The 23,106-nt window shown below is 43.4% G+C and overlaps 1 protein-coding gene across 1 annotated transcript in view; it reads left to right on the plus strand.

The window, feature by feature from the left end:
* The window catches only part of DLEC1 (DLEC1 cilia and flagella associated protein), a 103,867-nt gene that overhangs the window by 5,548 nt on the left and 75,213 nt on the right, over positions 1-23,106 (plus strand). Inside the window, 2 exon segments of the mRNA XM_082663890.1 lie at positions 6,617-7,135; positions 8,151-8,301. Of these exon segments, the coding sequence (XP_082520016.1) occupies positions 6,755-7,135; positions 8,151-8,301 (532 nt within the window). The 5' untranslated portion in view covers positions 6,617-6,754.

A 23,106-nucleotide genomic window follows, 5' to 3' on the forward strand; every position in this document is an offset into this window, starting at 1 on the left:
CCTTCTGCTCAAGGATGAACAAGTCCACACAAGGCCTCCCTGTGGAGCCCCAGCCTGGGGACAGGGAGGATGAGGGGTTCTTTCTCTGTCCTCACTCTCTCTACCAGGCCCGGATGCCTGTCTCCAGGACTGCCCTTTGGGGGCCTCCTCTGGCCTTGGGGCTAGTCCTGGGACCTCTGACATCCCCGGGGGCCTGCAGGCCCCTCTACTCAGCAAGTTAAGCTTCCTCAAGTCCTGCTCCTCTTCCCAGGCAGAGACACAATGAAACTCTGACACCAGCAATTGACTCCTTCATCTTAAGCATCATTCCTGTTTATTCACATCACCTCCCAGCTCTGAGCCCCGAGCTCGAAACCAGGGCATTACCTGATGCCGCTGGTGGGGGCTACAGCCTGGCTCTTCCTTTGCACACACCAAACCTGTCTCACGCAGGCCCTCTTCTGGCCTCTGGCCCAGGCAGAGGAGCTAAGGCCTTCTCCTGAGCCTGGGGTTGCTGGGCAGGATGGGCACGGCTGACTCAGAGTTGGCACATGCAGCCAAGTTCTGCCACAAAAGAGGGCTGGGCCACGCCCTGCTCAGAGAAACCAGGCTGCTGCTCTGACCTGTGGGTCAGCGGCTCCCCAGGACTCTCCTCTCCTCCCGCCTGCCCCTCCCTCTCTCTCACAGGCTGCGAGGTCATCTGCTTAATTACTTCTGCTGTGTGTAAGCCTGTGTGGTGTGTGTGACTGCGCCTGTGTGTTGAGGGGCTGGGAGGGCCTAGCAAAGGCTTTGCATTGAACCGCAGTTGCTGGATTCTGCTCCCTCTGCCCTTAAACAGCCAGGGCTCTCTGTGGGCCCATCCCTGGCCAGATGCCTAGATTACCCTCCTAAAACCCAGCTCTCAGTAAGTTAACCTCTGCAGGATTCCCTGAGATCCTGGTGACTCACTGGGCTTTCAGCAGGCACAGAGGGGCCACGCGTCCCCTTAGACGAGTTGTCTAATGGGGGGGGTTCAGGCGTCTCCGCACCCCCGGCTGACCATCCTGTCTCCAATGAGCATGTGGGGGGGGGTGTGGGGAGGGGGTTCCTGGGATGACTGGAGACAGGTGAGACCTAGTGTCAGGGCTGGTGCCCACCTTAGGTCACTTCCCTTCGCCCCTCCACCCCTACCCTCTCTAGAGGCCTGGGGAGGGGGGAGGATCAACCCAAGAATGCCAACTTTCCAGCTGTGCTTCAGAGCCAGCCCTGCCCAATCCCTCCCCCAGAAAAGCAAACCTAGATGAGCTTGGGTCAGTGAGGTGTAGCTGCAGCAGAGAGAGCCGAGCGAGGGAGAGGGGAATGAGAGAGGCCAGAGAAGAAATGGGGCCCAAGTCCTGCTGGGCCTTCTAAGGGCTTCCACGTTCGCTCTGGGGGAAATGGGGAGCACTTGAAAGGCTTCAAGTCAAGGAGGGACATGATCTGATTCATGGGTTGTTTTTTTATTTTTAATTTATTTTTATTTAAAAAAATTTTTATTGGAGTATAGTTGATTTACAATGTTGTGTCAGTTTCAGGCGTACAGCACAGCGAATCAGTTATACATATATATCTATCCACTCTTTTTTAGATTCTTTTCCCATATAGGTCGTTACAGAGTATTGAGTAGAGTTCCCTGTGCTATACAGTAGGTCCTTATTAGTTATCTGTTTTATATATAGTAGTGTGTATATGTCAATCCCAACCTCCCAATTTATCCCTCTCCCCACCTTTCCCCCCAGTAACCATAAGTTTGTTTTTTACATCTGTGATTCTATTTCTGTTTTGTAAATAAGTCCATTTGTACCATTTTTTTAGATTCCTTTTTTTGGTTATTTTTTTATTTTTATTTTTTTTTGGCCGTGCCGCATGTCTTGTGGGATCTTAGTTCCCACGACCAGGGATCGATTGGGCCCCCTGCAGTGGAAGTGCAGAATTCCTAATCGCTGGACCACCAGGGAATTCCCTGCTCTTGTTTTAAAAGAATCACTCTGGTTGCTGGAAGTGGGGGGTATCATGGAGGGACAGGGCTGAAGCAGGGAGTCCAAGGAAGGGGCTTTTGTAATAATTCAGGTGAGAGTGGACGGTGGGTCAGACCCTGGTGGTGGGAGTGGAGGTCATGAGAAGTGGGAGGATTCTGGATACATTTTGACTGGAGAGCCAGCAGGATTGACCAGTGGGGGCTGTGAAAGAAAGAGAAGAGTCAGAGGTGACTCTAGGTTTTTGGCCTGGACCACTGGAAGCAGGGGTTCCCAGAAGCAGAAATGGGGAAGGCTAAGGAAGAACGGGAGCTCTGTTGTGGACACATTATGTTTGAGGTGCCTTCAGACAGCTAAGGTGAGATGTCAAGTATTGATACAGGATGGATATACAAGTCTGGAGTTTTAAAGGAAGATGTGGGCTCGGGCTAAAATTTGGGATATGATTCAAAGCATGTTGAAAATGTCCGTAAGCCCTCACACAATGCTAGTGGGAGTCTACTCTGGGTTAATCGTTCTGCGAGGTAATTTGGCAATATCTCAAATATTAAAATGTACATATGCTTTGGCCAAGCAATTTTAATTCTATATCATCTATGTATTTTGTACAGAAACATTATACAAGTTGAAATTCACTAGCAGGGACCTGGTTAAATAACCTATGGTATTTCCATTACAGTGGGTTCTCCTGCATCTGTTAAACAAAAACAAAAACAAAACAAAACAAAACAAAATCAGTCCTCTTTGAGTTGCTGTGAAAAATAGCAAATTGTAGGATAATATATATAATGCATACTATAATACCACAGGCGCTTTTTAAAAATTAAAAAAACTTTGCAGATATTTGTATTTGTACAGGCAGAAACAATAGCTAGAAGGATATAGAAATAATCCAAGGAAAGAGATTGAGAGGAAGATACTTTTTATTTTTTATGTATTATTTGAATTTTTTACCATAATGATGTATAACTTTTGAAATTTAAAAGTAAAAAAAAATTTCTATTGAAGTATAGTTGATTTACAATGTTATGTTAATTTCTGCTGTACAGCAAATTAATTCAGTTATATGAATATATACATTCTTTTGTGTATTCTTTTCCATTATGGTTTATCACAGGTTATTGACTATAGTTCTCTATGCTATATAGTAGGACCTTGTTGTTTACCCATTCTTTTTTTTTTAATATTTATTATTATTTTTTTATTTGGTTACACCGGGTCTTAGTTGCGGCAGGCGGGCTCCTTATTTGCGGCTCTCGGGCTCCTTCGTTGTGGCATGTGAACTCTCAGTTGCAGCATGCATGTGGGATCCAGTTCCCTGACCAGGGATCAAACCCAGGCCCCCTGCATTGGGAGCGCAGAGTCTTAACCACTGCGCCACCAGGGAAGTCCCTGTTTATCCATTCTATACATAATAGTTTGCATCTGCTAACCCCCTAACTCTCAATCCATCCCTCTCCTACCCCCACCCTTGGCAACCACAGGTCTGTTCTCTATGTCTGTGAGTCTGTTTCTGTTTCGGAGATAAGTTCATTTGTGTCATATTTTAGATTCCACATATAAGTGATATCATATGGTATTTGTCTTTCTCTTTCTGACTTTAAAAGTAAAAAAATTTAAAAGGCCAAAAATGTGTGTGGGAACCCAGAGATAAACAAAACTCAAATTCTGGTCGGCAGAACAGGTTATAAAATGAAGAAGGCAGCTCAGGAAATTCCCTTTATGCTGACAAAGTCCTCATAGGTGAGGGGACTGGCGTCCTTTGTTACTGGTGCCCGGTTGAAACCATTCATTTATTCAGTTAGTCACAGAGCAAACAGAAAGTGGTTGCTGGGCACAGTGGAATCAGGGATGAAACCAGCTTATCAGGCAGAGAGATACCAGGAGAAGAGGGAGACGATGGTGGAGGTGGGGAAGCACAGAGGAAAGCGGGGAGCGAGGGAGGGGAGTGTGTCATTAAGAGGGAACGGGCAGCAGCAGATACTGCTGAAAAGTCAAGGAAGATGAGCGCAGAGGAGGAATTGGAGCTTTGCTGAAGACCTTGGCCTGGACAGAGCCGGGGGAGCTGAAGCCAGAAGGTGGGAGGGTCACAGAAAAAGGGGAGGCCTCTCCCAGGCTGGGCCAGACTCTCTGTGTCCTTCTCTGAGGCTGTTTGGAGGCAGGATGGAGAGGCCAAAGGTGATGGTGAGAATCCATTGTCCTGTCTTTCCCTAGGGCAGGGAAGGGGGCCAGGGAGTTTCCACAAGACCACCTGGTTTGGGCAGGCCCCGTCCTAACTCTAGAGCAATGGAGGCCCCCAGACTGTTCTACTAGCTCCTTCCTCCCCTATGGTGGGGGTGGGGTGGGTGGGCTCACATGCACGTGAGCAATTGGACAAACCAGCCCACTTGCCCAAGCTCCCTCTGCCTCCACCCCCACCCACGCTACCCATTAGTGCACACGCCGTTCAGCAATGCGAGGGAGGCCTTAAAGAAGTGGCCTGCACAGGTCCTGTCAATGGGCTCACAATGTCTGGGCAGGCACGGGGCATGTCACATTGACCTTGTGGCCTCCTCGCTCTGGAGAGGGTGTAGCTTGAGGAGAGTCAGATCAGGATCCTCTCAAGTACACAATGCAGAACAGGGGCCCTGGCTTCCCAGCCCTGAGGATGGAAGAGATACCGGAAAGTAGAGATGAGGGAGCCAGGCCCAACCACGAGAAGCGGAAGTGGCCCAGGTCTGCAGGCAAGCATCCTGGGCCTCATCTCAGGAAGTGGGTTTCAGGCTGTAGGGCACACAGACTCACCCCAGCAGTAAAAAGAGGATGTTTATACCACCTGTGAGCAGAAGCCATGCTCTGGCAAGGATGGCAGTCACTGTGATGTCAAGCTGCTGCCTTGGACAAGTGCAGGCCTCTCCCCATCTCAGTGGATGATCTCATCAGCCACCTGATCCCACACACAGGATATGTGGCAGTCATTCTTGGCCCCTTTTCTCTCTCACTCCCATGATCCATCAGCGAGTCTTGTCAATTCTACCCTTTACCTCCGTCTCCAATCAATTCCTCTCACTTGAATCCCAGCACCCTTCACCTCTTTCCTAACCCCTGCACGAGTTTCCCAATTGAGCTCCCTGATGCCTCTTGCCTCCCCCCAGTCTGCTGTCTCACAGCAACGAGAGTGATCTCAGTAGAACATACAGCTGACCACAACACACCCAGCTTCAGACCTTGATGGCCCTCCTACTGTCCTCAGAATAAAGTTTAAATTCCTTAATGTTGCCTACAAACCCATTTATGATCTGGCCCTTGCCTAGCAGTTTCCTCAACTCCCTGAGTTCCACCCCTGAACTTCTTTCATTTCCTCTCATTTGCAGTGCTCTTTCCCAGTTTTAGCACAATGGGGTCCCTCTGCATGGAGTGCCCTTTTTCTTTCTCCCCTGGCTTACTCCTACTCATTCTTTTTTTTTTTTTTCACTTAAAAAATGGAAGTATAATTTATATACAGTAAAATTCACCCTTTATGGTGTACAGTTCTGTGAGTTTTGACAAATCCATACAGTTTTGTGACCACCACCACAATCAAGATGTAGAACAGTTCCATCACCCCAAGAAATTCCCTCTTGCTCCTTTGGAGCCAACACTAGCTCCCATCACCAGCTCCTGATAACCACTGATCTGTTTTCTGGTTTGCATTTTCTATAAACAGATATCCTCTAAATGGAATCATTCATTATGTATATGTAGCCCTTTGAGAATGGTTTCTTTTATCCAGCATAATGCATTTGACATTCATCTGTGCTGTCGTATCACTAGTCTGTTTCATCTTTATTGCTGCGAGTATGCTGTATATAGATGTACCACAATTTATTTATCTTTTTATCAGTAGAAAGGACATTTGGGTTTTTTCCAGTTTTTGGAGATGATGAATAAAGCTGCTCATACAGGGCTTTGTAGGCACAAACATTCTCATTTCACTTGGAATAACACCTAGTTGTGGGCCTGATGTATGTGTTACTTTTTAAGAAACTGACAAACTGTTTTTCAAAGCTGCTATAATGGTTTGTATTCCTGTTGCGATACATGAGAAGTTGCTGTACATCCTTACCCGCACTCACGTGGTTCGTTCATCTGTTTGTTCGTTCATTCAACTTCTTGACATTCTACTAAGTGTGTAGTGGTATTGCACTGTAGTTTTAATTTCCACTTCCTTAATGGCTAATGACGGTGAGTCTATTCATTCTTCTAAACCTCTGCTTGGTCTTCACTTCTGCCCAAAACCCACTGTACTCGCTTTCTTTGTAGACTGGTTAAGTTCCTGTCCTTTGTGGTTCCATGACAACAAACAGTTTCTCCACCTTGACCGTAGCCCACTAAACTGCAGTTGTTTTCCTGTTGTCGCCTTGCTCAACACTCTGGTCACACACAGACACACACACACACACACACACACACACACGGTTGTGAGCTCCGCCTTCCTTTGGTATCTCTAGCTCCTAGCACAGACCTGAAACAGAATCTTTATACAATAAATATTAAATGAACGAATTAATAAATGCTGAATAAATTAGAGAATAGGCAGATGAAAGTAAGTAGGAAGAAGCTTTGGCAATGAGACGGGCCTGGCTGTGCCAATTAACTCTTTCTCTGTCGGTCCCCACGCTAAGGTCCTCCTCTCCGTAAAGGCAACACTGCCGTGCGAACGTTTACGAGGATGACTCGACAGCGCCCTTTAACAGACGCAAAGCGGAAGAGGTGGGCCGGAAGTGGAAGTGCGGCAGGGAGTTAGCGGCGTCTCAGTTGCCATGGAGACTGGAAGGGGAGAGCAGCAGTCCGCAGAGTCTGAGTCCTACGCCTTCGCTGAGGCGACGTGGACGCCAACTCCGCGTCCGACCCGGATCCGCAGCCCCAGCCAGTCCTCCCTCGCCTACTCCGAGTCTTTCTACCAGCCAGGTAGTCGGCCCCGCCGCGTCTCGCCGCTCACGCTCCGGCCGCTCCCCGAGCCGCACCTGCTGCGCCTGCGCCCCACCTCGCCGCGCACCCAAGACATCTCTTACTTGCTCACCGGCGTCTTTCAAAACTTGTATACCGCCGAGGTGATTGGCGAGGAGGTGAGTGCGAGTTTGATCAAGGCCCGCGGCAGCGAGGATGCTCGGCACGAGGAGTTCGTGGACCAGCTTCAGCAGGTAACACGGCCCCGGCGTCCCGCGCGCTTCTCCGCGTGCTCACCCGAGGCGCGGCGGCGTCACCGCGTCTGCGGCCGTGCGGGCGACCCAGGGCGCGACTCAGCCACTCGACAAGCGTCAGCCCCTGTTGGGTGCCAGGCACTGGGGATGCAGATGGAAAAGAGCAGACCAAGTCCATGCCGCCGTATATCCGACATTCTAGTGGGAGGACATTCTACACACGCGCTTAGGCGAATACACACATAACGGCATGTATCTCTAGCACCTATCTTTATTTCCCTACACGCATACACACGTTATATATTACACATATAAATGAAACGACGAGGGCAGAAAGCTGAATAGTTGTTCCCCGGAGAGGATAAAGTCACGTCCGCTTTGGGGTGCCTGCCCTTGTGTCACAAACCACAATCTTAATCGAGGCATTCATGCCCAGATTTTAGGAAGCATGCCCAGGCTCTAACAGCAACTCTGCTTCCTTAATCTGTATAAGGAGGAAAGTAGCTGACTTGAGTCCTCTCTGCTGAGGCTGACTGCTAAGCAGGCCATACTGCCCACAGCCCCCTTCAAGGAGTCTCAGCTGTGTGCTTTCAAGCAGCTGAGATCAACTCTGAAGGGGCTGACAGCTGGAGGCTCTCAGCTCACTATGCTCCCTGCAGCCAGGTAGCAAGTCCTTCCTTGAAGGGGGTCTGGGTGACACAACCCTTTGTCTGCCACAGGTGGTGTGTTAACTCATATTTGGTATTTCAGAGGTTAGATGGCAGCTCTCTTTACTATGAAGCCAGTAGTCAGGAGATGGGGTTTCAGACTTGGTGCCGTAATTGACTTTACTATGAAAGCTTTAAGCCACTTCCTTCTGTGGGTCTCGGAGTTCAGATCTGTCTAGTTAGACCAGATGGTCTCTGCAGTTCTGTGACTGTTCTGTGCTTCACGGGAAGCCCTGATGCTGGGGTGGGATTCAATAAAGCTGTGTGATCTCACCATATTTCTGTGCATCTGATCACCCACCTGCCAGATTCGGGAGCTCTATAAGCAGCGGCTGGATGAAGTTGAAATGTTGGAGAGACATATCATTCAGGCCCGCGCACGGGCCCTTGCGGAGAAAGAGCGGGCCATGCACCAGGCCGAAGTACAGGTCCTTGAGCCGTTCATCAAGATGCCTCCAGGTGTGTATGATGAGCTCCTCTATGCCCTTCACCCTGACTCCCCAGTTGTTAATGTATTACTGTGTTCACTTCATTACCTCTCTAGTCTTTTTCTGAACATCTGGAGAGTGAGTTGCAGATATGTTGTTTCATTACCGCAGAACACTCCATTGTGCATGTCTCCAAAACAGGGACACTCGCCTACATAACCAGCACACAACCCCCTAAGCCAGGAAATCAGCAATGGTGCAGCGTTAACCTCCACTTCCCAGATGGCATGCAGGTTTCACCTGCTGTCCCACAGTGTCCCTTGGTCTAGGATCCTGTCTAGGAAGTCATGTTACATGTTATTGTCATGTCTCATTTTCAGAATTTTCATTTGGCACAGTTCTTTGAACTTTTCCTGTCTTTCATGTTCTTGACTGTTGGGTTTTTCCTCAATTTTTAAAAACTGTGGTAAACTACACATAACATAAAATTTACCCTCTTAACCATTTTTAAGCATACAGTTCAGTGGTATTAAATACGTTCATAATCTTGTACAAACATCATCACCATCCATCTCCATAACTTTTCATCTTGTAAAACTGAAACTCTATGCCCATGAAACAATAACTTCCCATTTCCTGCCTTGCCCCAGCCCCTGGCAACCACCATTCTACTTTCTGTCTCTGTAAAAATTTTTTTTAAGTTACTATTTCTGACCATTTATTTAATTTAATTAATTTATTTATTTACTTTTGGCTGCGTTGGGTCTTTGTTGCTGCACGCAGGCTTTTTCTAGTTTTGGCGAGCGGGAGCTACTCCTCGTTGCGGTGCACGGGCTTCTCATTGCGGTGGCTTTCTCGTTATGGAGCATGGGCCCTAGGCGTGCGGGCTTCAGTAGTTGTGGCGCACAGGCTTCGGTAGTTGTGGCTCACCAGCTCTAGAGCTCAGGCTCAGTAGTTGTAGTGCATGGGCTTAGTTGCTCCGCGGCATTTGGGATCTTCCTGGACCAGGGCTCGAACCCGTGTCCCCTGCATTGGCAGGCGGATTCTTATCCACTGCACCACCAGGGAAGTCCCTATAATTTTTTTTCTTAATTTAAGATTTTTTTCTGATGTGGACCATTTTTAAAGTCTTTTTTGAATTTTTTACAATATTGCTTCTGTGTTATGTCTTGGTTATTTGGCCTAGAGGCATATGGGATCTCAGCTCCCTGACCAGGGATCAAACCTGCACGCCCTGCATTGGAAGGTGAAGTCTTAACCACTGGACTGCCAGGGAAGTCCCTTGTCTCTAATTTTGACTACTCTAAGTACCTCATATAAGTGAAATCATACAGTATTTGTCTTTTTGCAACTGGCTTATTTCACTTAGCATAATGTCCTCAGGGTTCATCCATGTTGTAGCCTATGTCAGAACTAACTTCCTTATAGGCTGAATAATATTCCATTGTAGGTACATACCACATTTTGCTTTTCCATTCATCAGCTGATGAACTCTTGTGTTGCTTCCTGGTGTTAGCGGTTCTGAATAATGCTACTCTGAACATGGTCATACAAATATCTCTTTGAGACCCTGCTTTCAGTTCTTTGGGCTTTATACCCAGAAGTGGAATTGCTAGATCTTATAGTAGTTCTATTTTTAATATTTTGAGGAATCACCGTACTGTTTTCCACAGTGCCTGTGTCATTTTTACATGCCCACCAACAGTGCTCGAGGATTCCCATTTCTCTACATCCTCACCAACTCTATTTTCTGGTTTTTCAGTGTGTGGTTTTTGTTTTTTGTTTTTGAGTGTAGCCATCCCGATAGGTGTGAGGTGATAGCTCACTGTGTGGTTTTGATTTGCATTTCCCTGATTATTAGTGATGTTGAGTGTCTTTTCATATGCTTATTTGCTATTTGTGTATCTTCTTTGGAGAAATATCTTGTCAAGCCCATTTTTAAAAAATTTTTTACTGGGGTATAGTTGATTTACAATGTTGTGTTAGTTTTAAGTGTACAACAAAATGAATCTGTTATACAAATACATATATCCACTCTTTTGTAGAATCTTTTCCCATATAGGCCATTACAGAGTATTAGTAGAGTTCCCCGTGCTATACATTAGGTCCTTATTAGTTATCTATTTTATATATAGTAGTGTGTATATGTCAATCCCAATCTCCCACTTTATCCCTCTCCCCTTACCCCCCAGTAACCATAAGTTTATTTCCTATATTTATAACTCTATTTCTGTTTTGTAGATAAGTTCATTTGTAATCTTCTTTTAGATTCCACTTATAAATGATGTCATATGATATTTGTCTTTCTCTTTCTGACTTACTTCACTCAGTATGACAGTCTCTAGGTCCATCCATGTTGCTGCAAATAGCATTATTTCGTCCTTTTTTATGCCTGAGTAATATTCCATTGTATATATGTACCACATCTTCTTTATCCATTCCTCTGTTAATGGACATTTAGGTTGCTTCCATGTCCTGGCTACTATAAATAGAGCTGCAGTGAACATTGGGTGTGCGTATATTTTCGGATTATGGTCTTCTCTGGATATATGCCCAGGAGTGGGATTGCTGGATCATATGGTCGCTCTATTTTTAGTTTTTTAAAGAATTTCCATACTGTTCTCCATAGTGGCTGTACCAGTTTACATTCCCACTAACAGTGTAGGAGGGTTCCCTTTTCTCTACACCCTCTCCAGCATTTATTGTTTGTAGATTTTTTGATGATGGCCATTCTGACCAGCGTGAGGTGATACTTCATTATAGTTTTGATTTGTATTTCTCTAATAGTTAGTGATGTTGAGCACCTTTTCATGTGCTTTTTAAGCATCTGTATATTTTCTTTGGAGAAATGTCTGTTTAGATGTCCCACCCTTTTTTTTTTTTTTTTTTTTGGTACACGGGGCTTTCACTGCCAAGGCCTCTCCCGTCGCGGAGCACAGGCTCTGGACGCGCAGGCTCAGCAGCCATGGCTCACGGGCCCAGCCACTCTGCGGCATGTGGGATCCTCCCAGACCGGGGCACGAACCCAGGTCCCCTGCATCGGCAGGCGGACTCCCATCCACTGCGCCACTAGGGAAGCCCCCACCCATTTTTTGATTGGGTTGTTTGCTTTTTTTGATATTGAACTGCATAAACTGTTTGTATATTTTGGAGATTAATCCCTTGGCAGTTGCTTCATTTGAAAATATTTTCTCCCATTCTGAGGGTTGTCTTTGTTTTGTTTATGGTTTCTTCCTTTGCTGTGCAAAAGCTTCTAAGTTTAATTAGGTCCCATTTGTTTATTTTTGTTTTTATTTTCATTACTCTAGGAGGTGGATCAAAAAGATCTTGCTGCGATTTGTGTCAAAGAGTGTTCTATGTTTTCCTCTAAGAGTTTATAGTATCTGGCCTTACATTTAGGTCTTTAACCCATTTTGAGTTTATTTTTGTGTATGGTGTTAGGGTGTGTTCTAATTTCATTCTTTTACATGTAGCTGTCCATTTTTCCCAGCACCATTTATTGAAAAGACTGTCTTTTCTCCATTGTATATTCTTGCCTCCTTTGTCCCAGATTAGATGACCATAGTTGCGTGGGTTTATCTCTGGATTTTCTCTCCTGTTCCATTGATCTGTATTTGTTTTTGTGCCAGTACCATACTGCTTTGATGACTGTGGCTTGGTAGTATAGTCTGAAGTCAGGGAGCCTGATTCCTCCAGCTCCATTTTTCTTTCTTAAGATTGCTTTGACTATTCATGGTCTTTTGTGTTTCCATACAAATTGGAAAGGTTTTTGTTCTAATTCTGTGAAAAATGCTGTTGGTAATTTGATAGGGATTGCATTGAATCTGTAGATTGATTTGGGTAGTATAGTCATTTTGACAATATTGATTCCTCCAATCCAAGAACATGGTATATCTCTCCGTCTTTGTGTCATCTTAATTTCTTTCATCAGTATCTAATAGTTTTCTGAGTATAGTTCTTTTGCCTCCTTAGGTAGGTTTATTCCTAGGTATTTTATTCTTTTTTTTGGCTGTGTCTGGGTCTTCGTTGCTGTGCATGGGCTTTCTCTAGTAGCAGCAAGCAGGGGCTACTCTTCATTGCAGTGCACAGGCTTCTCATTGTGGTGGCTTCTTTTGTTGCAGAGCACAGGCTCTAGGTGTGAGGGCTTCAGTAGTTGCAGCACGTGGGCTCAGTAGTTGCGGCACATGGGCCCTAGAGTGTACAGGCTTCAGTAGTTGTGGTGCATGGGCTCTAGAGGGCAGGCTCAGTAGTCGCGGCACACAAGTTTAGTTGCTCTGCAGCATGTGGGATCTTCCTGGACCAGGGATCAAACCTGTGTCCCCTGCATTGGCAGGCATAATCTTAACCACTGTACCACCAGGGAAGGCCCATATTCAAGCCCATTTTTAATCGATTGTTTTGTTGTTGTTGAGTTTTAGGAATTCTCTATATATCCTCATTATTAATCCCTTATCAGATACATGATTTGCAAATATTTTCTCTCGTTCTGTGGGTTGCATTTTTACTCTGTTGGTAGTGTCTTTTGATGCACAATTTTTATTTTTCATGAAGTCCAGTTTGTCTATTTTTATTTTGTTTCCTGTGCCTTTGGTGTCATATCCAAGAAATCATTGCCAGATACAGTGAAATCACTGCCAAATCCAATGTTGTGAAGTGTTGGCCTTGTATTTTCTCCTAAGAGTTTTATTGTTTTAGGTCTTGCATTTAGGTCTTTAATTAATTTTGAGTTAATTTTTTGTATATAGTATTACAAAAGCATCCAACTTCATTCTTTTGTGTGAAGATATCCAGTTTTCCTGGCCTTGCTTATTGAAAAGACCATCCTTTCTCTATTGAATGGTCTTGACACTGTTGTCAAAAATCGTTTGACCGTATGTATGAGAGTTTATTTCTGGGCTTTCTGTTCTATTCCATTGATTTCTATGTCCATCTTTATGCCAGTACTATGTTGTTCTTATTATTGTAGCTTTCTTATAAGCTTTGAAATTAGGAATTGTGAATCCTCCAGCTTTGTTCTTTTTCAAGATTGTTTTGTCTGTTGTTTTTGGCTGTTCCTTGAGATTCCATAATGAATTTTGGGATGGGTTTTACTATTGCTGTAACAAAAAAACATCCTTGGGATTTTGATAGAGGTTTCATTGAATCTGTGGATTGATTTGGATAGCATTGACATTTTAACAATATTAAGTCTTCTAATCCATGAACATCTAATGTGTTTCCATTTATTTATGTCTTCTTTCATTTTTTTCAGCAATGTTTTGTACTTTGTATTGTACAAGTCTTTGATCTCCTTGGTTAACTCTCAAGTATTTTATTCTTTTTGATGCTCTTATAAGTGGGATTTTCATAATTTCCTTTTCAGATTGTTCATTTTTAGCATATAGAAATGCATCTGATTTTTGTGTGTTGACTTTATGTACTACTTAGCTGAATTCACTTGTTAGTTCTGACAGGTTTTTTTTGTGTGTGAAATATTTAGGGTTTTCTATATATAAGATCATATCTGCAAACAGTAATAATTTTGCTTCTTCCTTTCCAGTTTGGATGCCTTTTATTTCTTTTTCTTGCCTAATTGCTCTGATTAGAACTTCCAGTACTGTGGTGGCTAGAAATGGTGAAAGCAGACATTCTTGCCTTATTCCTGATCGTAGAGGAAAAGCTTTAAGTCTTTCACCACTGAGTGTGATGTTTGCTGTGGGTTTTCATCTATGCTTTTCATTATGTTGAAATAGTTTCCTTTTATTCTAGTTTTTTAGTGTTTTTTTAATCATGAAAGGGTGCTGAATTTTTTCAGAAATTTTTCTGCATCAGTTGAGATGATCACGTGATTTTCCCCTTTCATTCTGTTAATGTGGTATATTACATTGATTAATTTTTGTATTTTGAACCATCCTTGCATTCCAGGAATAGATCTCACTTGGTCATGATGAACTATCCTTTCAATATGCTACTGAATTCAGTTTGCTAGTATTTCGTGAGGATTTTTGGATCAGTATTCGTAAGGGATATAGTTTTCTTGTAGTGTCTTTGTCTGGTTTTATATCAGGGTAATGCTGGCCTCTTGACGGAGGTAAGAAGTGTTCCCTCCTTTTCAGTTTTTTGTGAAAATTTTGAGGATTGGTATTAATTCTTTAAATGTTTAGTAGAACTCACCAGTGAAGCCATCGGTTCAGGGCTTTTCTTTGTTGGGAAATTTTTGTTTTATTATTGATTCAGTCCCTTTACTAGTTATAAGTCAACTCAGATTTTCTGTTTTTTCATGATTTAGTCTTGGTAGGCTTAGTGTTTCTTGGAATTTGTCCATTTTTATCTAGGTTATCCAGTGTGTTAGTGTACAGTTCCTGGTATTCACTTATAATCCTTTTTATTTCTGTAGAATCAGTAGTAATATCCCCACTTTCATTTCTGATTTTAGTCTTTTGAGTCTTCTCTCTTTTTTCTTAGTTGATGTAGCTAAAGGGTTGTCAATTTTGTTGATCTTTTCAAAGAACCAACTTTTGGGTTCATTGATTTTCTCTATTGTTTTTCTGTTCTCTACTTTGTTAATCTGTGCTCTAATCTTTATTATTTCCTTCCTTCTTTCTGATAGCTTTAGGTTTAGTTTGTTCTTTTTCTAGTTCCTTAAGTCCTAAAGTTAGGTTACTGATCTAAGATCTTTCTTGTTTTATGTAAGTGTTTATAGCTCTAAAATTCCTCCTTAGCACCGCTTTTGTGGTGTCCCATAAGTTTTGGTATGTTGTGTTTTCATTTTCATTTGTCTCTAAGTATTTTCTAATTTTATTTGTGATTTCTTCTTTGGTTCATTGGCTGTTCAAAAATGTGTTGCTTGAAGTTTGGGGACAGGTTTGGTTTTTTAATTTTCCAACCAAGTTGAGAGGCAAGTTGATCTTACATAAAGCACTACAGCACGTAGTAACCATGTGATTTTGAGCAAACCACATGATTTTTCTAGGTCTGTTTTCTCACCTACAAAATAAGGAGGTTGGACTGTCAGGGTGATGGGTGAATTCAGGGTGAATGATAGTTGATCCTTGCTTTCATCACTTTCTAGCTCATCACCGTGCCTTTTTTCTTTCCTAAGAAAGATGTCACACCCCTTTCCTCTTCTCTTCTATTGTCCCTCCCTCCTTCCCTATCAAGGTACAGGCAGAGCTGGAGATTAGGCTGAGATCCAGAGTTTCCTAGAGAGTAACAGAGTGGCTTAGAATGGGAAACCTGACTCTGGCCTCTTAATCCTGCATTTGGTGACTAAGGGGACTTAGGATGGTGACACGTCTCTTGCTGGGAACATACATTTAGCCAGTTTTCATAGTGCCTAGAATGTGTATGTCTATTTGTACACGATTGTCTTTTCCTATTTTGGAGTGGTCAGACATTTTATTTTTGTTCAGAATTATCAAGTTTTAGACAAACTTGCAAAACTGTGCTTTTATTAAGTGACTTTTTTGAATAAACTCTTTGGTATTCTGGAAAAAAAAAGTGTGTTGCCTATTTTCTACAATTTAGTGAATTTTCCAGTTTTGTTTCTTTTTCTTTTCTTTTTTGTTTTGTGGTACGCGGGCCTCTCACTGTTGTGGCCTCTCCCATTGCGGAGCACAGGCTTCCGACGCGCAGGCTCAGCGGCCATGGCTCATGGGCCCAGCCGCTCTGCGGCACGTGGGATCTTCCCGGACTAGGGCACGAACCCGTGTCCCCTGCATCGGCAGGTGGACTCTCAACCACTGCGCCAACAGGGAAGCCCCCAGTTTTCTTTCTGTTACTGATTTCTAAGTTTACCCCATTTTGGTTGGAGAGTATATATTGTATGATATCTGTCTTTTCAAATCTATTGAGACTTAATTTATTGCCTAACATGGTCTGAGAAATGTCTCACGTGCACTCGACAAGAATGTGTATGCTGCTGTTGTTTGGTAGAGTGTTCTATATGTGTCTATTAGATCTAGTTATTCTATTGGGTTAAGTCCTCTTTTCCTCACTTATCTTTTGTCTGGTTGGTCTATTACGATAAATGGGTATTGCAGTTTCCAACTATTATTGTAGAACTGTCTATTTATCCCTTCAAATCTGTCAATTTTTGCTTCATTATTTAAAAAAATTTTTTTTTTTATTTTTTTGCGGTACGCGGGCCTCTCACTGTTGCGGCCTCTCCCGTTATGGAGCACAGGCTCCGAACGCGCAGGCTCAGCAGCAGCAATGGCTCACGGGCCCAGCCGCTCCGCGGCATGTGGGATCTTCCCGGACCAGGGCACGAACCCGTGTCCCCTGCATCGGCAGGCGGACTCTCAACCACTGCGCCACCAGGGAAGCCCCATTTTTTAAAAAATTAATTAATTTATTTTTGGCTGCATTGGGTCTTCGTTGCTGTGCACGGGCTTTCTCTAGTTGCGGCAAGCGGGGGCTACTCTTCGTCACGGTGCGCAGGCTTGTCATTGCAGCGGCTTCTCTTGTTGTGGAGCATGGGCTCTAGGCACGTGAGCTTCAGTAGTTGTGGCTCGTGGGCTCTAGAGCGTAGGCTCAGTAGTTGTGGCGCATGGACTTAGTTGCTCCGCAGCATGTGAGATCTTCTTCGATCAGGGCTCTTACCCATGTCCCCCGCATTGGCAGGTGGATTCTTAACTGCTGCACCACCAGGGAAGCCGCTTCATTATTTTGATGGTCTGCCATTAGGTGTGTAAATGTTTATACTTATTGTATCTTCTTGCTCTGTTGAATCTTTTATTACTATATAATGTCCTTCCTTGTTTCTTGTAATTTTTTTTAAATAAATTTATTTACTTATTTTTGGCTGCATTGGGTCTTCGTTGCTGTGTGTGGGCTTTCTTTAGTTGCGTTGAGTGGGAGCTACTCTTTGTTGCGGTGTGTGGGCTTCTCATTGCGGTGGCTTCTCTTGTTGTGGAGCATGGGCTCTAGGCATGTGAGCTTCCACAGTTGTGGCACATGGGCTCAGTAGTGGTGGTTTGCAGGCTCTAGGGCACAGGCTCAGTAGTTGTGGCGCATGGGCTTAGTTGCTCTGCAGCATGTGGGATCTTCCCAGACCAGGGCTCAAACCTGTGTCTCCTGCATTGGCAGGTGGATTCTTAACCACTGCACCACCACAGAAGCCCCTTGTAACCTACTTTGATTTAAAGTTTACTTTGTCTGATATTAGTATAGCCACTTCTGTTCTCTTTTTTTTTAAAAAATATATTTATTTATTTATTTTTATTTTTGGCTGCACTGGGTCTTCGTTGCTGCCCATGGGCTTTCTCTAGTTGCAGAGAGCGGGGGCTACTCTTCGTTGTGGTGTGTGGGCTTCTCATTGCGGTGGCTTCTCTTGTTGCGGAGCACAGGCTCTAGGTGCACAGGCTTCAGTAGTTTTGGCACGCGGGCTCTAGAGCGCAGGCTCAGTAGCTGTGGCGCACGGGCTTAGTTGCTCCACGGCATGTGGGATCTTCCCGGACCAGGGCTTGAACCTGTGTCCCCTTCATTGGCAGGATTCGTAACCACTGCGCCACCAGGGAGGTCCCTGTTCTCTTCTGGTTACTATTTGCATGGAATATCTTTTTTCATCTTTTTACTTTCAATCTATTTGAGTCTTTGGATCTAAAATGAGTCTCTTGTAGACAGCATCTATTTGGATCATGTGTTTTTACCTATTCTGCCAATCTCTGTCTTTTGACTGGAGAGTTTAATCCATGTACATTTAAAGTAATTACTGATAAGGAGGAATTTCTGTCACTTTGCTGTTTTTTTTCTATATGCCATGTACCTCTTTTGTCCCTCATCTCCTGCATTACTGTCTTCTTTTGTATTTAGTCAATTTTTGTAGTGAAATGTTTAAATTCCTTTCTCATTTCCTTTTGGGTATATTCTATAGCTTTTTTCTTTGTAGTTACCATAGGGATGACATTTAACAACCAAAAATTATAACACTCTAATTTGAATTTATACCAGCTTAACTTCAATAACATACAAAACTCTTGTTTCTTTACATCTCCATCCCCACCCCTTTTGGTTGTTGGTGTCAGAATATTACATCTTTATACATTGTGTGCCCAGAAATACCAACTAATGCATTAGTCTCTTAAATTATGTAGAAAACAAGACATGAAGTTACAAACCTAAGTTACTATAATACTAGCTTTTATAATAATCAGCTTTATGTAATACTAGGTTTTTATAATACTAGCTTTTATTTTTACCTTTGTTTTTTTCCTTTAAATGTATAATATTAGTCTCTTAAATCATGTAGAAAACGTTTATGATTGTCCATGTATTTCCTTTGTTGAGATCTTTATCTCTCCATGTGTCTAGGAGTTACTGTCTAGCGTCCTTTCATTTCACGTTGCAGGACTCCCTTGAGCATTGCAGGGCAAGTTTAGTGGTAACAAATACCCTCAGCTTTTGTTTATCAGGAAATGTCTTAATTTCTCCCTCACTTTTGAAGGACAGTTTTACTGGATATAGGATTCTTGGTTAACAGTTTTTCCTTTTAGCACTTTGAATATATTGGCCCACTGCCTCCTGGCTTCCATAATTTCTGATGAGAAATCTGCTGATAGCCTTATTGAGGATCCCTTGTATGTGACAAGTCACTTCTCTCTTGCTACTTTCAAGATGCTCTCTTTGTCTTTCAAATGTTTGATTATAACATGTAACATGAGTGTCTTTGAGTTCTTATAGTTGGTTGAGCTTCTCAGATGTTTATATTCATGTATTTCATCAAATTTGGGAAGTTTTCAGCTGTTATTTTTTCAGATATTCTCTCTGCCCCTTTTTCTCTCTTCTCCTTCTAGGACTCCCGCAATGTGTGTTGTTCACTTTCTGGTGTCCCACAGCTTCCTTAAGCTGTCTTTACTTTTCTTCAATCTTTTTTCCCTTCTGTTCCTCAGACTCGATAATTTCTATTTTTCTATCTGAAAGTTCACTGATTCTCTCTTCTGCCTGCTCAAATCTGCTTTTGAATCCCTTTGATAGTGAATTTTTCATTTCAGTTAGTGTCCTTTTCAGGTCCAACATTTCTTTTTAGTTTCTTTATACATTTTCTGTCTCTTTATTGATATTTATATTTTTTGGTACATCATCTTCTTGAGTTTCTCCACATGTTCTTTTAGTTCTGTGAGCATCTTTAAGACAGTTGTTCTAAAGCCTTTGTCTAGTATGTCTGCAATCAGGTCTTTTTCAAGGACAGTTTCTGTTGATTTAATTTTTTCCTTTGAACATGGCATACTTTCCTGTTTCTCTGTATGTTTTTGATTTGTTGTTGTTTTTGTTAGAAACTGGACATTGAATCTAATAGTGTTGTAACTCTGGAAATCAGATTCTCTCCCTGCCGCAGAGTTTGCTGTTTTTTGTAATTGTTTTTTGTTTTTTTTTTTTTAAATTATTGTAGGCTGTCTGCGCTGAGGGTCAGCCTGAGATGTAATCTTAAGGTCTTCTAGGTCTTTTCTGAACCCTTCTCTGGGTATATGTGGTCATGTTCTAATATTCCCCTGATCTACAGTTGTTTTTGAATGACGTAGTCTTTAATATCTGGCTTCCAAAAGGGGGAAAAGAGAAAGAGGAAGGGGGGCGTGCTGGCCCTTTAAATTCCCTGGAAGTCGGCTGATGTTAAGGCTTTCCATTAACACTGCAACCACAGAGGAAGGTAATGCTGGGCCTCTATGTCGAGGCAAACCCTCCCCCAGCTTTATTAATCTTCAAGCAAGTTCCCTATCAGCCACTTTCCTGAAAATCCCAGCAACAAAGCTGCCCTCACACCCCTGATCAACCAGCGAAGCCATTCACCACTACTGTCCAGAACTCCATGTATACTCGACCTCAGGCCACTTCTGCCATACAAAGTGAACGATTAGATGTGACGCTCAAGGCTCTAGCCTGGGAAGGATTTCCCTCCATGGTTTCTTGTAGGGCCACGCCTGAGTAAGGCTGTGATACAGCAGCAGCCCATTTACAGCTAACCTCAGTGTATCATGCTGACCCATCTCTGGACCAGACTGGGTTGCTTTTTCACTTTGATTTACAGAGAATTTAGAATGTACACCTAAGTAAATAGAATAGTATATGAACTCCCATTTACCCCTAACTCAGGCTTAACACATGGCCATTTCTGTCCCACTCATTACCCCCTCATGATATTTTAAACAAGTTGCATACATTATATAATTCCACTGTAAATATTTTAGTATGTATCACTAAAAGATAAGAAATGCTTTTGAAAAATAATGACATTATTATTACACTTGAAAATAGCAGTAATACCTTAATATCAAATATCCAGGAAGTGTTCAAAATCAGACCTGAGTTTTTGTTCCTGTCAGTTGATCTTTGAAAGTTTCCCATGAAGCCATAGATATGAGTTGAGGGAAAAGCACAGGAGCAAAGGACATAGACAGTCTGGACCACCAGTTGATGTAATTAGCATGTGTCTTTTGGACCTGCTCAGGCCTGATCCCAAATATGCCATTTTCCCATTGTACAATGGATTGCTCCTGTGCCCTCCCAGTCTTATGACTCAGTGGATCTGATAATACCCAGTCAAGATGAGTAGCTCTGGATGAATAGTCACTCGATGTCCCATAGTCAGTGCTGGGTCTATGCTCAAGCCCTATAGCCCATTTTTCAAATGATGAGTCATTCTTTTTCACAGTAGGCAGAGTTTTGCTCCAGAACCCTGAGTCTGTGTTACAGCTCTACTACTGGGGCTTTCTAGAGACTCTCTACAATATTCTAATCCACCGTAGATACCTTTGGATTCGTTGCATTTTTGTGTGTCATGTGGCTTTAATGGCAGGACAGCCTCAGTCATAGCCTGGACCTGCCATAGAGCTCTCGCTTGCTTTGAACCCCACTCAAAACTGGTAGCCCTTCAGGTCACCTAATAAATGGTTTGGAGCAATATTCGCATGTGTGGAATATGCTGCCTCCAAAATCTAAAGAGTTCTGCCAATTACCACTCTTCTTAGTGGTAGGGGATACAAAATGCAGCTAGTCGTCCTTTACTTCAGAGAAGATGTTCTGGCATGCCATGTATTTATTTAATTAATTAATAAATTTATTATTTAGGGATTTAAATTTAAATTCAGCGATTTATTGGATCCCTAAACATTTCTTCAGTGTGTCGGTGTTGGAGGACAGAGGGAATGAAAAGCACCCACCAAACTGAGAAGGCATCGTGAGAGTGAAAAATGAGGCAGGCAGCTCCATATAATCAGTGGATCAGTGGGTGAGATTGGGATCGGGTGGGCAATGACGCAGAAGCATTCGCAGCTGTGCTCCACACCGCAGAGGGGCCATTGGGATAATTTCATAGTTAACCTCGGGTATGGGGCTAGGTGCTTGGAAACAGTACGTGCATTCCTAAGTTAAGATTTGTGAATGGGTGGGGCTTCCCTGGTGGCGCAGTGGTTGAGGATCTGCCTGCCAATGCAGGGGACACGGGTTCGATCCCTGGTCCGGGAAGATCCCACATGCTGTGGAGCAACTAAGCCCATGCGCCACAACTACTGAGCCTGAGTGCCACACTACTGAAGCCCGCATGCCTAGAGCCCATGCTCCACAACAAGAAAAGCCACTGCAATGAGAAGCCCACGCACCGCAACGAAGAGTAGCCCCCACTCACTGCAACTAGAGAAACCCCACGTACAGCAGGGAAGACCCAACACAGCCAAAAATAAATAAATAAAATAAATTTACATTAAAAAAAAAGATTTGTGAATGGGTAACTAGTCTTGTGGGCACCAGGAATACATCAGGGAAGGTTTTTCATCATTGTTTGGGGACTAATAGAGCATAGAGGCTACCTGGTCCTCATGATTATTAGGCAATATCTATTAACTACAAAGCCCTTGATGAAAGAGAAGTGATTCACTACGCAGTAAAGTCCTGGGTAGGGTCATTGAAAGGAGAGGAGAAACTGTAAGGGCCCAAGATGGCTGTCAGTCATGCTAACAGCCATACAGTCAGGAGCCTGAATCTTCTAGTCTTACTAAACTACTTACCACTTCATGATCACCAAGTCCAATTATTAAGTCATCAGTATAGTGGACTGGCGTGATGTTGGGCAGAGTGTCAAGACAACTGAGTTCCCCGCAGGCTCTATTGGTTAGAGAGCAGGAGAGTTAGTATATGCTCTTGTGGTGAGATAGTGATTGTGTGCTGATGTCCTTCTTACATAAAGGCAAATTGCTTTAAACCATCCTTACCAAGGAGGATAGAGAACACACTTGCCAGACCAATCGTCACATGCCAATGCTAGAAGCTGGCCAGTAAAGATACCACATTCAGTATGGCAGCTGTGATTGGGGCTACCACGTGGTTAAATTTATGGTAGCCCATTATCATCTACTCTATTTGGCTTCTGCAGGAGCCAGACAGATGAACTGAATAGTTTATGAACCCTTATGTATCCATCACTTAATCCCAACAAAACCATCCTCCCTGTATCCTTTAAGTATTTGAAGATGGTGCTAATCTCTGCAAGGGGGGAGGGTTGCTTCTGCTGACCTGGAGTGTTCAGATGAGCCTGGAGGTTCAGCATTCTCAGGTTCATGCACCTCAATGCCTCATTCCAGGTCTTTGAATCTTACTCTTTTCCTGTCAGGGTCCTGACTTTGATACAGGAGACCTGTTGATGCTGTGCATGCAGTCTCCTTTGCTATTCTGCTACCATCAGTTAGATCCCATATCTGATTTTCACACTGTCTGCCCTGCAACTTAAATGAGAGTCTCGTTAGACATTGCCAGAGACTCTGACTTTCATGGTATGCCTTGTCCGTTAGTTGACGTGAGCCTGTAATTTTCTCTTTTTTGAAAGCTTCCAAAGCAGTTAAAAGCCAGCCAATCCTTATAATTACCA

The sequence above is a fragment of the Grampus griseus genome (genome assembly GCF_964374135.1).
Source record: "Grampus griseus genome assembly, chromosome: 10".
Taxonomy (NCBI): domain Eukaryota; kingdom Metazoa; phylum Chordata; class Mammalia; order Artiodactyla; family Delphinidae; genus Grampus; species Grampus griseus.